Below are 16,046 nucleotides of genomic sequence, written 5' to 3'. Positions count from 1 at the left end.
TTCACCCAACAACATGACTTCAAGATTTCCAATAAGATTCAATGAGCAACGCCATTCAAAATCTATCAAATCTATCTAACAAGTTAATAGGAAACAAAAGAAGAAGGTGAAATGTATTAGTGCGGTGGACACTGCTGATCATCTCGGTCTCGTGAACTGCTCTGCCTTGGTATCAGTGCAGCAACTTGCACTTGTGTCTGTTGACTTACGTTGACTTAGGGAAGTTCTGCCACATGCTTGTAATAATAATAATAATAATAATACATTTTATTTGAAAGCGCCTTTCAAAACACTCAAGGACACTGTACACAGTAAAAAATAATAATAAAAGTAAGAAAATAAAAAGCAGGCAAAAGAGCAGGTAAATTACAAGATCATAAAACATAAAACATAAAACAATTCCAAGATAGGAAAATGTAGAAAGTTATGTGGGATAAGCTATTTTGAATAGGTGAGTTTTTAGTCTAGACTTAAAAAGAGAGAAAGAGGTGATGTTTCTTATTTCAGGAGGTAGGGAATTCCAAAGTCGAGGAGCAGAGCAACTGAAAGCCCTGCTCCTCATAGTGGCAAGACGGGGGACGGGGACAGAGAGAGAAAGAGAAGAAGAGGATCTGAGACACCGAGATGGGATGATGATCTGTAGCAAATCAGAGAGATATGGTGGAGAGAGATGATGAATAGCCTTAAATGTATACAGAAGTATTTTAAAATTAATACGATATTTGACCAGAAGCCAATGGAGCTGCTGGAGAACAGGGGTGATGTGGTGAATAGAAGGGGTCCTGGTGATAATACGGGCAGCAGAGTTCTGAACACGTTAAAGCTTATGAATTGATTTTTGAGAGAGACCAAAAAGAAGTGAATTACAATAGTCAAGCCGAGAAGTAACAAGGCTGTGAACAAGAATGGCAGTGGCCTGTGGAGTAATAAAGGAACGGAGACGATTGATGTTACGCAACTGGAAATAAGCAGACCGAGTGACATTATTGATGTGTGAATTAAAAGACAGAGTACTGTCAAGGATGACACCCAGACTTTTCACACATGGGGAAACAGAGACCGGCAAGTTATTGATAGCAATAGAAAAACTATTAGTTCTGGATAATGTTGATTTGGAGCCTACCAGGAGAAGCTCTGATTTATTGCTGTTGAGTTTCAAAAAGTTAAAAGAGAACCATGTATTTAGTTTAGCTAAACAGAGAGTAAGGGAGGATGGGGGAAGAGCAGAATCAGGTTTGGTGGACAGATAAAGCTGGGTGTCATCAGCATAACAGTGAAACTGAATATTATATTTACGAAAAATATATCCAAGCGGGAGAAGGTAGATAATGAAAAGAAGAGGCCCCAGGACAGATCCCTGGGGGACGCCAGTGACCAGAGGAAAGGACTGAGAGCTTGTATTATGTTGCAGCCAGGGCTTGTTCTTTGCCCTATGTGTATTTTTCTTTATTATTTTTGTTGTTTTTAGTTGTATTTCGATGCTTTCTTGCAATGTCTGTAAAACTGTTTAATTATTATGTGTTGCTGCATCTATACTACAGTCCTTGTGCGTTGTAACTGGAACCCCCCAAGTGACAGGGCCACTACGACATCACTACTGTGGGACCACCTTCAGCTTTTATATTGAAATTGAGAAGATGCTTTCAGAAGAGTGTCGTTGAGAGGGCAGAGCGCAGATCTTCTATTAGGTGTTGTTCTGGCTGCCTGGGGTGAGGTCTGTCTCTGAGGCAGACTAGTGTGGTGTTGCTTAGGCCGTTTTGTTATTGTTCTGCCAGACTTATTGCTCAGGCTTATATCTATTGCTTGATTATTTCGTTTTTTTTTTTGTTGTTGTTTATATGAAATCATTTTGTATATTATTTTATTAATTCTGTTTTTGGTTTTGTTTTATCTTCATATATTTGTAATTGTATGATTTTCTTTACTTGTAATGTTGTTTGCATCATGTGACTGTGTTTGGCACAGCAGAACTTGCATTATAAAGGTGGTAACAACTCCACATGAGGTTATTCCTTATTGGGAGAAATTCTAACATTTTCAGGGGTAGTAGTTTTCAGGTCTAGGTAAGCAGACAGGTAGGTTTCAATTCCATTTCTAAACTCTTTTTGACTCTCAATTTCTGGTTTGCCACTGTGTTTTGTTTTCTCGTGACTACATTTTCCTGTCCTTCATTATTATCTCCTAATCTTTCCCTATCTCTCACAACAATCCATGGAAACCAGGTTTAATAACATCCTGTCTCCTGTCTATAGGACCTAAGGAGGCAGGGCCACCTAATTATGCAGATAAAGTTCTGGCCCAGCAGTAGTTGAGCCAAAGCATTAGAGAGCTTCAACAGCTTCAGCACAGTTAGAATTGTGGTTTGTTTTGATTTATTCTTGCTTGGTTTCTCTAGTTTTGACCCCTGCATTATATCAAGGTACTATCTGTTTATTTTGATTTAGACAAAACCTAAGTTTAACTCCTTTTTGTTACTGCCTTGTCTCATTCTCTCTTGTTTTAATAAATCTTTAAATATAAGGGTATTGCCTTATTTTATGTTGGATCAGAGGTCTTACGGTTTTTCTCTTCTCCATTTCTGTGAACACTTTTGAGACTTTTGTGATTTAAGGGCCTAGAAGAGAGCCTGTTGCCTTTGGGGCCTGGATGCCCAGGGTGAGGCCTACTTTGGGTTCAGACTCAGTGAAGTCCTGGCCTGACCCCCAGGAGCCACTTTTATCTGAAAATGACACTTGATGACTAAAAGTGAATACTTCATTGATACTCAATTGCTTAACATAAATATATTCAGTGTCAATTGCATAAGATTTGATTTGGTAAAACATTGTCAGACATGTGCTACAGAAGAGCCTTGCATTGCTCCTGTTTCAAGAAGGCAAGCACCTCTCCACCACATGACTAAAGACCAGTGTCTCACATCATGAAGACCTTTGAGATGCTGGCGCTGGACTATATGAGTCCTCTTGTGGTAGACCACCTGGAAGCACATTGGTTTACCAATCAGACAAAGACTAGAGTGGAGGATGCAATTCTCTATCTGCCCCATTAGGCTTATTCTCGCCTGGGTAACGCTGGCAGCACTGGGAGGGTCATGTTTTTTGATTTCTCCAACACCTTCAAGACCATCCAGCCATCTCTGTTAAAGGGTAAACTCAGAGATATGCAGGTGGATGAGCCTGTAGTGTCCTGGATGATGGACTATGTGTCAGAAAGACAACCGTTTGTAAGACTCAAGGACTGTGTGAGCAACACAAAGAACAGGCCTGTCACCTTTGTCTCCTCATTCTATACACCACTGACTACAAATATAACAGCAGGTCATGTCACTTGCAGAAGTTCTCAGATGATTCTGCAGTTATGAGGTGTATTGATAAGGGGGGTGAGACAGGGAAGAGGAGTTGGGGGTAGAAATTTGTTCCTTGCTGCAAAGAGAATTGTCTGCAACTTAACATCAGCAAAACCAAGGAACAGATGAGTGACAGTCGCTGCACCAAATAGAGTGTATATCCGGTCATTATTTAAGGAGTGGACGTGGAGGTGGTCCACTTCTACAAGTACTTGGGGGTCCACATTAATGACAGGCTGGACTGGATTTGGAACACAGAAGAACTACAGAAGAAAGAGCAGATCAGGATCTTCATTAGGAGGCTATGCTCCTTTAATTAATGTGAGAAGTGACATCCTTCACATCTTCTACAACTCTGTGATGGTCAGGGCAATTTTCTACGCTGTAGTGTTTTAGGTTGGCAATATCACTTCAAGTGAGGCCCACCGATTTAACAAGGTAATTAAAAGGAACAGCTCAGTTATGGATTACACTTTGACCCCCTGGAGGTCGTAGCGAAGGAGAGAATCAAAACAAAACTGAGTGCCATTATGAACAATGCTGCACATCCGCTCTGACACACAAACACTGAGTGCTTTTAGACAATGAGTTATTCAGCAGAAGTGTGTCAAGTGTAACAAAGGCGCTATATAGGCGCCTGACCCAACACAGAAAGACACGGAGGCGCATATAAAAAGTACAAAGACTTTTATTTTCCTCCTCCTCCTCAAGCTTAGTCCTCCTCCTCCCAACCCTGGCTCGTCGAGTGGTGGTGGCTGGGCCCTTTTATAGCCCACCCGGAAGCATTCCAGGTGATTAACCACCTGGTCCTAATTGCACTTCCGGGTGGGGCTGAAGACTCATCCAGCCGGGCTGTGGGAAGCAGACAGCCCCCCCTAGCGGCCACCCCGGCCCCAACCAAGCTGTGGAGGACTCCATCTCCCATGGAGCCCTGCGGGCGGTTGGGGAATCATCGTCGGCCAGGGAGGCTGCCACCAAGTGTCCCGGGGGAGGTACTGGAGTGGCCATGGCGGCTCCCCCGGAACATAAGTAGCAGGGGCGTCCCTGCCGGGCATGGAACCCGGCTGTCCTTTACACAAGAAATACTACAAGGGGGATTCCTTTATACCAACAGCAATACACCTGTATAGTGCCTCACTGGGACTCAGACAACTAAGTACCGAAGTTTTCTTTCTTTTAAATTTTCATGCTTTATAATTATTACAGTGTGTGTTCAGACCAAAGTGTGTGTATTTATATGTGCATTTTTTATTTATTTAGTTATCTATCTACTTAAAAAGCTTCTGCAAAAAGTCAAACTCCCCCCTGGGAACAAATAAAGTTCTCTCTCTGTCTCTGTCTACCTAAAGGCTTTAAACAGGTAAGCAATACAGCAACGCACAGTTGCTAATCAGTTTTTTCTCTTTCCCTTACAAGTCGAGGATGATTTCAGGAAGGAACATTGACAACATTTCTGGAAAGCTCCATCCCTTCCTCCTTGGGAGTTCTAAAAACACTTGAGAACACAGAAGTCATCGTTCAATGCCAGACCAGTGACAAATGGAGATGGACCTTGTGCCAATGAAGCAGATAAGGAGCACATCAGTCCGAACTCTCATTTCTGTTTCTTTTTTTGTTTTGTATATAGACAACAGTAAATGGGGCCATGAGATGGACGGCAGCCCTTTACGTTGTTCTGTTACATTTCCATTACAACATCAATACAACTATACTCACAAGGTCAACAATAATGCACACAAACAACAGGATGAGTCAAAAGCAGATTTAGAAATATTCAACAAATTATGTTTGCCACCTCTTACAGCCATATTGTTAACATGAAGCATCTCGCAGCTTGTGCATGTGTGCTGTTATCAAGACTGGTGGTCCTGGACTTGATTGACCTAAGCTATTTACTAGACAGAAGGACAGTGAGGAGGAGGCGAGGAGGGAGCAGTGCAATAGAAGAGACCTCAATGAGAAGAAGAAGAGCAGCATGAGTGTGGCCACACCTAGGTGGGTGGGTGGTAGGTGGTGCCCACCCAAAAGAGTCATCTGCCCAACCAATAAAAAAATCATTTAAAACAAAGTTTCATCTGTTTTTTTGGCATTTACTTACCCTCCCTACACAGCCAAATGTTCACCACAGAGTGATATCCTTGTAATGTCACTTTACAGCAAGACTAAGAATAAGAAATCATTTTGGGGGACACAAAGCAAGCCAGAAGGAGACATGCAACCAATTTCAGTGTCAAACAGAATTACAATATTGTTTATTCCTCAACTTGGAAAGGTAACTGTTCAAATAAACACTTTTGAAATCCACATCTTATAACCCTTGCCCTGCCACCTCTCCAGGCCACAAGAACTGGCTAATTCATTTAATCGTTAAGTTTCTGTGCCAATCTCACATTTGGCGCTTTATTTCAAATACCAATGGCACATTGGCTAACTGATTACTCTGACTACCCAGAACATCAGATTAAAGCCTTCAAGCTCTGTCAGCCTCCTACACACACTGGCCAAGAACCGACATTCATTGTCTCCCAAAGCCTGTCATTTGTGGTCGACATTGCTTGCTGGTTATAAACAGTGATGAGCGAAATGATTTGTGCGAATTTTATTTGCAGTTTTATGCTTGAAAAAAAAAAAAACATTTGAAATAAGATACATTTCACTTCCATCATAATTCGGGCCATTCACACAAGAAGAAGGGCATTTAGTTCCTATCTGGAACCATTTACATTCATCAATAAGCACTTTTCCACTGCAGGGACTTTGTTTTCAGAAACTATTGAGCTCCTGCATGATGTAGGCCCGAGGCCACTTGTGGTCAATGGGCACTGTTGTGTGATGCATTTCCAACCACACGACAGGAACTGTAACCTTTACACAATATTCGTGACATGCAAAGAAGAGTGATTTGGTGCAAAGTGCCATGTGATCAGGAGTTCACAGCGAATATTATCACTTCAATTCAGTGCATGGCGTGTCACACCCCGGAGGCAGCTATGAAGACTAATAAGATGTAAACTTCAGCAGTCCATCTTCACCAATAACTCTCGTAAGTCCAGACCACTAACAGATTTGTAAAATGGCACCAGTGCCCATGGTCAGCCAATCAACATAATTCATCTCCCAAGCTCCAACCATAATGGCTCCTGGTAGAACAAAAAGTACATAAGCTGGTGTAGGAGCTAAAGAAATAACGAGGAACTACAAATGACCCAAGGTCCTGCAGTGCAAATGTTACAAAAGTTCCTAAATTTCGGAAAAGATCTTTGATCGTAAAAAAATGTTCCTATGGTAGACAAGGGTCTAATCCTGCATGCACCAGCTAATCATATAGTATCTAAATAAAGATGTCCAGTGAAACAAAAACATCATTGAAAGTGTGTGCATCCCCTCTGGTAGCTCTGACTTTACATGTACTGAGTTTCCAAAGTAATGTGCAAAGTGGCGTCTTTGAGATTCACATGGAAAATTAGGGGGCTTTGCCCCCGCCCCAATCCCCCACTCCCTTCGCTCGCCAACTCCCGGGACGGCGCTACACGCTAGCCACTTCGCGGTTCTGTCGCTCGTGTATGGTGATGCAGTTGTACAATTTACACAGATTTTTATTTTCATGGGAACTGTTCCATATGCATAATAGACCTAAGTAAATTATGTCTGATGTTGTGTTAGAGTTATTCGTTGCATAATACAATTATATTCTGTTTGGGGTTGAAATTAACACGCAAATACTTTTTAAACTTACACTTTTACTGAAAAAGTTCGGTAAAAGCAATTTTTTTAATAAAATTTTTGTCAATATTACATTGAATTGTGATTCTGTGTTGGGACTTTTCATCGTGACAATGCAACGTATAACTGCCCCTGAGTGAATTTCGTTTTTTTCTAATAAACAAAAAATTACTTTTTCAAATGTTTTGCTTTGAGATTTGTTCATTGTCTTTTCAAAAGCTATTCTAACAGGAAAACATTAACATTTTAATACGAATGGCATATCAAGAACTCTTGTTGTGTAATGTTATCTGCGAAAGATGTACTACTTTACCTTTCTTGGATACATTCTTCTTTCAACAGTAATTCGTGTGGTGGAAAAACTGAAGGGTTGTAGATATTCTTCGTGATATTGTAAGTTGATGTTTTCATCTTCAGCATCTTCACCACCAACTGTTTCAGCATAGTCTATTAATATGCATTCAACCAATCTGCCATGTAACCATTTGACATTTTTGGCGTTAATTCATTCGACTTCATCGTTTTTCAGTTACTCATTTTTTCTGTTGATAACCCTTTCGGATGAAATTCTTCAATAAGATTTGGACATAATACGTCTTTTTTAACTGGGAACGTAAAGTGAGGAAGACGTTAAAATTTATAAGATCTGAGAGAGCATAAACTGTGTCTGTCAAAAGCATTCACACGAATGAGAGGTGAGATTACCTTATGTGTGGTTGAAATGGTTGAGAGGAGGGCGGGACTTAAGAAAATCTCATGGCCAAAGTCTCATCTATTGTCGCAGGATTTTTTTATATAATAGAGAGATATGCAGCATCTCACATTTATAAAAAAACATACAGTATTGCACTCCTTCACAATGAGAAGGGTAAACAGAATTGATTTTACTGATGTGGTACGGATTATACGCTTTATGAAGCTGTAGAAAAGGACTCGGGTAAACCCATAAGTATGAATGAGGCCTTAGGGAGCAGTAGTTCTTGTTTTCCACCCAAAACGCTCCTTAAAACCCCCCAAAAAACTGCTTAGTAATTTTTGAATTTCACAATTGTGAAACTGGCAAGAAAACAAATGCTAGTGTCAGTTTTGTGAAACTGTATGGCTGTTTCGCTCATCACCAGTTACAGATTTCATTTCTCTAAAGACCCCACTGAACATGTGAATGTGCCTATTGAGAGATTCCAGACTCCCCAGACCATCAGATTTTAGTTCATATGTCATTGCTTACTTTCTGCATCTTTCCATCCACATCCAGGTGGATCGTCTTGGGCGTGTAGGATGATGACCCAGATCCCATCTTTTTCTGTCTTTAGGTTTCGGTCAATGGTTTCTGCTCTCTGTACCGTGTAAGACACACCTGCGGAGAAACTGAAATGGAAAATCATAAGCAGGGCAGCAGACAGAGAAAGAAACTTGAGATATAAACCAGATGAACTGATGGCATCAGTATTAAGACACAGACCAGGGGGTCTAAGATCTCCTCCAAATGTTATGTCAAGTCTACCAGCTGTCAGACGTACTGTTACTTGGTGGACATTTGGGAGTTTATCACGCTCCTTAAAGTATTTCAGATGCCCCCTTTACCATTTTGGTCAGCAGCACACTGAACTGGCTAAGGCTTTGGACTTCAATCGCCAAGGTTTGTTGGTTCACCCTGCCCCTCATAACCACTGCTTAACTCTGAGCGGGTCACTTAACTTATCTGCACACCACATGAAATAAAAGTCACAAGTGTCGCAGTAGCTTGGACTTGCAAGGGCCCTTCGGATGGTGCTTAGTATATAAATGTGTGACATAAAACAAAAGTGACTCGTCTAAACAACCATGGCAAACTCCAACTCAAAACCTTCATCCAGTACAGAAACCCAGAAGGCATTGCTTTGCTCTCTATGGCGCCTTAACCTGTCTAGACTTGATATTATTTTGGAAGACTTAAGTGGATAGGACTGGCGAGCTTTTTTGGGCTGAATGGCCCATTCTCGTCCACAATGTTCTGTGATGGGTATGCTTTGCATAAGTTTAAATTCATATGCGATTTGCTTTACTTATTATTAAACAATTTTATTTAACTTGACTCCTCTGTCTATTTGCATATCTGGATCAAATCTTGCAACTGATATTAAACTCAATTTTGGCGAAGTGAATTTCTTCAAATTTTGCATACGTGTTCAGTATCGATGACAATACAATAATCCGTCAAAACCGATCCAATTACGTGACAAATTTCGCCGTAATCAATGGTTATGCGATTCCAATTAATGCACACATAACAATGATGAGGAGAGAATTTAGTGCGATATAGGAGCATACAAGTGACAGACGCATCGGATTGTCCCCACTTGCCTCTTTCAGTGAGTGGAGTAGATAAATACGCGTACCGACTCGACTTGTTTACTCTTGTGAAGGAGTAGCCTTGACGATCACGGTGAGGAACTATTGGCGTAAGCTGGCCGTTCTGTTGCCGATATTTGTTTTCGCAGTGACCGAGTGCTAATCCTATAAGAGCCTGAACAGAAAAATAGAGACCAAAATATAATTCTTTATAGTGTTCAAATAATTCTGCAAAGAAGATATATTATGTAATACTTTTAAAGAAGCTTCCCATTCATGAAAAATTAGGGCCATTTGCAAAATACTCAAAAATTAAAAAGTAAAAAATAAAATGTAGAAAATTGTTTATTAAGTAAAATAATTTTATTTATTTTAAAATAATTGTATTTATTTTAACCACAATTTTTGTGGTTATGTGTGGCTAAATAAAATCGTAGGGCGCACATAAATTAATTTATTCTATCAATTAATAGAATAGCTACTTTTATCATAAAATATAAGAAAACAACAACATTGTAATTCCCCACCATGCTAAACAAGTTTCAAAAATAATTTGAATCAATTAATTTATGTGCGGCCCATGATTTTATTTAGTCACATATAACCACGATAATTGTGGTTAAAGAACAAAGTCTTTAGTGATATATATATATATATATATATATATATATATATATATATATATATATATATATATATATATATATATATAAAATAGAAATTTCCCTTAATTCCCTTAAAATAACCTGCTTAGGCAGTGTGGGTTTAGGGCAAAGGGATAGCTGGCCTTGGAACCATAAGACGTCTGATTTGAATTAGTAGTAACAAGCATCTGTAAAATAGACATTAATTGACCACTCTGCGCTGTCCTGCAGGACCACCAATGGACAGATGAGCACAACAGGGCCTAACACAAGGGTAAGTCATTAGTTATCTGATAATTTAGTTTTGTTGAGCTATACAGCTTTCTTTGTGCACATGTGAAACGTGGTGTGTCTGTGGTCACAGCAGTAATGGTCAACCCTGACCAGTTAGACTCCACTCTCTGTTTGCACCAAAGTAAACCAGTAGACAGTGATCCACTATTAATGGGCTGACGGTCTACCAGGCGCTGAAATCTTCACCAGTTCTTTAGAATCATAGTATGAACACAACATCGACATCAGTAGTGGACATGGATGGGCGCCCCACACCTTCTTTGTCTTTAAAACCATCATTTTTGAACTTCTCCATCCATTTGTAAACACTCAGAAATGGTAAAACACTGTCTCCATATTGTGCAGGAAGCCTTCTATGGATTCTGGCCGGCAGTATACTTTCAGCTCATCAAAACGCTGATCACTGCTCTTGTTTGGTGTGAAGAGAGAGTGGAGTGGTCATGCTTGGTCTGAGAAAACAACAGGGGAAACGGCTTGATCAAGGTCAAAATTTTAGCACCGTGACCACAGACACACCATATTGCCAATTGTGTGCGGGGAAAGCTGTCCAGCCAACTCAAAAAGAAATGATCACAAAAGTGATTATTGACTTAACCTCCTAGTATGCCCAAATTTTGACCGAATCACTGTCAAGTAAGGGTGACTCCAGCCCATGGCCATCTATGACATCAGTGTGGGTATTTAATTTGGTCTGTCTCCCACCCACACACCTGGTAACTTTTATGAAGAATTCATATACTGTAAGATGGCATCCTGGAATGTTTAGGCTGAATTGCATGATAATGCTACCTCTCTCATATCTGCAAGCTCTGTCATCACCAGCATAGCCTGAAGCCCACCACCACAGTTAAATGAACACACATCCTTTGCTAACCAGCCAACAGCCAGTTTATTGTGTGACCTCTAACCCTACTACTGTAAATCCCACTTCCTACGGGATTTCACTCTGGAGATAGCATCAGGACTTTGCGTGCCGCCAAAGCTCTTTTTTCAGATTGGGATGTTCTTTGTGTTCTTTTACCCAGCATAACAATAAGTCTTCCGAAAATCACTTGGCAAATGACAGTAACTCATATGATCTTTCTGTCCATTTACACCCCAATGAGACTGGCATCACATCCAGTGGAGGGGAGACCTCTTCAATCTGCAGACTACAGGCTACTCTTTTAGAAACAAACCCCTGCCCCAAACCTAAAATTACACCCCCCACGCCCAAAACAAGAACAAAACTGCGTTTTATTTGACTTCTATTTATCTCTTCCCATTCACTTAGAGATAAGTTAATAACAAAAATCAAGTTTCCTTACTCTTTTGCTGTGGCTCCGAGGGCTGCAACTCCACAGGTGCTACTGATGCAAAGTGATGCGGGGAAGAGACTGAGGAAGAGAGTAGAGGGGAGGGGAGGGGAGGGGTGGGCGGAGGAGCAAAGGGAACACCACAGATTGATTGGCAACTGGCTACTGTGGTTGCCAAGCTGCTGTTACCAAGGTGAGGAAAGTAGCAGCCTAGTGCTCATTTGAAACATTTTTAATTGCAAGAAGAAGCACACTCCTCCCTCGAACTGGACACAGCCAGCTGAAGGCGGCATTCTGGATTTAGAGACAACTGGCATTGGCCATCAACCCACAAATAAAGATATGCAGAAGACACACATACACCTTGTAATGTTCATACCTCAGGGCAAGGTGGCAGAGCCCTCACATGCTAATAAAGTAAACCTACCCACAAATCTTGTAACTCACATACCCTTAAACACTAATAGGGGACATCAGCCTTTCATCAGAACATATGAACATTACAAAAGGTATGATGATAAAAGGCCATTCAGTCCAGTGAGCTTGTCCATCCTGCTCATCTAGATTGCCCAAAATAACATTAAATCGAGATTTGAGGGTCCCTGAAGCCCCACTCTCCGCCACACACACACACCACTTGCTCACTTGTTCCATTGGTCTAAGGGTCTCTGCGTGAAGAAAAACATTCTTAAGCTTTGTGCAAAGTCTGCCCTTAACAAATTTTCAAAGTGTGCCTGTGTTCTTTATACAAAATGTATTTTACAGTAAGTGCTGCAATTTATTGTACTGATTTCTTTCATCATTTTAAACACTTAAATCATGTCACCTCTTAGTCTATCTGCTTAACCTCAAAAGGTTCATCTTCTATCTCTCCTAACAGCTCATACCGACCAATAATCAGCCAAGTTTGGACTTAGCGCTGCTATGTCTTTTTTGTAATATGGAGACCAACACTAAACACAGTGCTCCAGGCGAGTCCTCACTAATAACTGAAGTATAACCTCCCTCAACTTGTACTCCACATATAGCTACATATAACTGAACATCTTGTCAGCTTTCTTGATCACTTTTGTCTGGATGTTGATAGTGACAAGTCCACTACAGCTCCAATTCCTTCTCATAAATTGAACTCTCGATTTACAGACAACCCATTGTGTATTCAAACCTCACATTTTTACTTCCTTTGTGTAACTTTACATTTACTGACATTAAATTTCATCTGCCAGAAATCTGCCCAAACCTGTATGCTGTCCAAGTCCCTCTACAACGACTCAACTGCCAATCCACCAGGCTTGGTATCATCTACATACCTAACCAGCTGTTTCTTTATACTGCTATCCAGATCGCCTAAGTTCATTAAACATGCATCATGCATCACAGGAAAATGAATGGAAGGAATTATTAAGGATAAGATTGAACAACACGTGGCAAGAAGAGGAGTTATTAGGAACAGTCAGCATGGGCTCAGAAGAGGAAGGTCATGTTTTACTAACATGCTCGAATTAAATGAGGAGGCAACAAAAAGATGCGATCAAAGTGGAGCAGATCGTATTATGATGTTGTTTATCTTGACTTTCAGAAAACATTTCATAAGGTGCCACATGAGAGGTTGGGCATCAAACTAAAAGAAGTGGCAGATCAGGGTGATGTTTTTAGATGGATGCAGAATTGACTCAGACACGGGAAGCAGAGGGTGATGGTGTGAGGAACCTCATCAGAATTGGCTGATGTTAAGAGCGGTGACCAGCAGGGGGCAGTGCTGAGGCCGCTGCCATTTTTAATATATAGTAACAAGCTGGTTAAGTTTGCAGATGATACCAAGATATGTGGATTAGCAGATAATTTGGAATCCGTGATATCATCACAGAAGGACTTGGACAGCATACAGGCTTGGGCAGATTTATGGCAGATGAAATTTAATGTCAGTAAATGTAAAGAATTACACATAGGAAGTAAAAAGGTGAGGTTTGAATACACAATGGGCGGTCGGAAAATTGAGAGTCCACCTTATGAGAAGGATTTAGGAGTCATAGTGGACTCAACACTATCAACTTCCAGACAGTGTTCAGAAGCCATTAAGAAGGCTAACAGAATGTCAGGTTATATAGCGCCTTGATGTGCGGATTACAAGTCACAGGAGGTGATGCTCAAACTTTCTAACACACTGGTGAGGCCTCATCTGGAGTACTGGGTGCAGTTTTGGTCTCCAGGCTACTAAAAGGACATAACAGCACAAGAAAAGGTCCAGAGAAGAGCGACTGGGCTGATTGAGGGGCTACAGGGGATGAATTATGAGGAAAGATTAAAAGAGCTGAGCCTTTACAGTTTAAGAAAACAAAGATTAAGAAGTAATATGATTGAAGTGTTTAAAATTATGAAGGGAATGAGTCCAGTGGATCGAGACTGTTTTTTTAAAATGAGTTCATCACGAACACGGGGACACAGCTGGAAACTTGTTAAGCGTAAATTTCGCACAAACATTAGGAAGTTTTTCTTTACACAAAGAACGATAGACACTTATAATAAGAGACCAAGTAGTGTGGTAGACAGTAAGACTTTAGGGACTTTCAAAACACGACCTGATGGTTTTTTTGGAAGAAATAAGTGGACAGGACTGGCGAGATTTGTTGGGCTAAATGGCCTGTTCTCGTCCAGAGTGTTCTAACATTCTAATGTTTAATGAAGGAAAAAAAAGTTAATAATTAATTCCTCGGTTTTGCTGAAGTGAAGATGAACCATTAGAAAGAGGAGAGGAGTAAGAATCATGACTGTGTAGGAAGGCCGAAGTTTTCAACTATACTGCTTGTCTAACTAAGGCAGCAAGTGCTATACGTGTCCTGAACAGAACGCAGATCAGGTCCTGTCATACTCTGTGCCATGCTCACCACTCTTCTGCAGTGCTTTATGATCTTAGGCCAAACAGATGCCATACCAGGATGTGATGCAGCCAGTAAGGGTGGACTCCACTCTGTCCCCTGCAGAAGTCTGTGAGAACAGCGAGCTGCCCTCAGATATCCATGGTGCTGATAAGCCTTTACGACAAGTGACATCAATCACTAATACCGCACGTCACACGCAGACAGCATACACTAATACGCTACATTACACAGAGATATCACAGACAGAAGATGCGTCTCATGGCTTTGGGTTACTGAAACAGAAGCACCGATAAGACACTCACTCAATGATACTGCGCCTCTCATCCAGACAGGACTTTGCATGCAAAGATTCTGCATGTTAGGCACAGGCAGATAATTACACCACACACTCCTGCTTAATGAACCCTCAACACGTAGATACTGATAAGAATGCCTGTCTACGGATGGTGCCAGTGACACGCTCATTATACGAAAACTTTCTGTTGATACAAGTCAGAGGTGACCAGGTACTGAAGCAGGCAGTATAACTTTGGGGGCATTCAGATGTCAACTTGGTGTTCTTTTGGAGAATAGATTCTACAAGCTTTGTCACACTGAATGTCCTGTTCTTGTCAAAACCGTTGTAATGTTCTAATATTTCAAAATGAGAATGCTGCAGTTCCAGATTTGTGTTGAGATGTGTTTATATATAAAATGGATAAAATGGTAACACCAGTGGATGTGATGCACAGCTTGTGACAGGAGGATGAAAAAAAGAGTGAGATGAAGCCCCAGCTTTACCAGTTTCTGGTAATTTGGGGATTGAATGTTCTGGTTGGTTAGACAAAGACCTTTAGGTTTAGGTTTAGGTAGACTTAATTATCTGCTTCTTCTTTCAGCTACTCCTGTTAGGGGTTGCCACAGCAGATCATCTTCTTCCATATCTTCCTGTCCTCATCATCTTGTTCTGTTACACCCATCACCTGCATGTCCTCTCTCACCACATCCATAAAACTTCTCTTAGACCTTCCTCTTTTCCTCTTGCCTGGTAGCTCCATCTCTAACATCTTTCACTCAGCATCTCTCCTCTGCACATGTCCAAACCAACACAATCTCACTTCTCTCTTTGTCTCCAAACCTTCCCACCTGAGTTGACTCCCTAATGTCCTCATTTCTAATCCTGTCCATCCTCGTCACACCCAATGCAAATCTTAACATCTTTAAATCTGCCACCTCCAGCTCTGTCTCCTGCTTTCTGGTCAGTGCCACCGTCTCCAACCCATATAACATAGCTGGACTCACTACAGTCCTGTAGACCTTCCCTTTCACTCTTACTGATACCCGTCTGTCACAAATCTCTCCTGACACTCTTCTCCACTCATTCCACCCCACCTGCACTCTCTTTTTCACCTCTCTTTCACAATCCCCATTACTGTGTACTGTTGATCCCAAGTATTTAAACTCATCCACCATCACCAACTCTACTCCCTCCATCCTCACCATTCCACTGACCTCCCTCTCGTTCACACAGATGTATTCTGTCTTGGTGGTCCTA

The 16,046-nt window shown here is 41.0% G+C and overlaps 1 protein-coding gene across 1 annotated transcript in view; it reads right to left on the bottom strand.

The window, feature by feature from the left end:
• LOC120535967 (high affinity cGMP-specific 3',5'-cyclic phosphodiesterase 9A-like) overlaps positions 1-11,699 on the bottom strand; it is a 44,779-nt gene extending 33,080 nt beyond the window's left edge. The window contains exons 1-2 of the mRNA XM_039764214.1: positions 11,646-11,699; positions 8,298-8,437 (exon numbers count right to left, since the gene is read on the bottom strand). Coding sequence (XP_039620148.1) covers positions 8,298-8,366 — 69 coding nt within the window. The 5' untranslated portion in view covers positions 8,367-8,437; positions 11,646-11,699. The remainder of the gene's footprint in view (positions 1-8,297; positions 8,438-11,645) is intronic.
• Between the last annotated feature and the right edge of the window lie 4,347 nt (positions 11,700-16,046).

Source organism: Polypterus senegalus, chromosome 9 (genome assembly GCF_016835505.1).
Source record: "Polypterus senegalus isolate Bchr_013 chromosome 9, ASM1683550v1, whole genome shotgun sequence".
NCBI classification, from domain to species: domain Eukaryota; kingdom Metazoa; phylum Chordata; class Cladistia; order Polypteriformes; family Polypteridae; genus Polypterus; species Polypterus senegalus.
The sequence above is the reverse complement of the archived record's forward strand: the minus strand, read 5'-3'. Positions and strand labels throughout refer to the sequence as shown.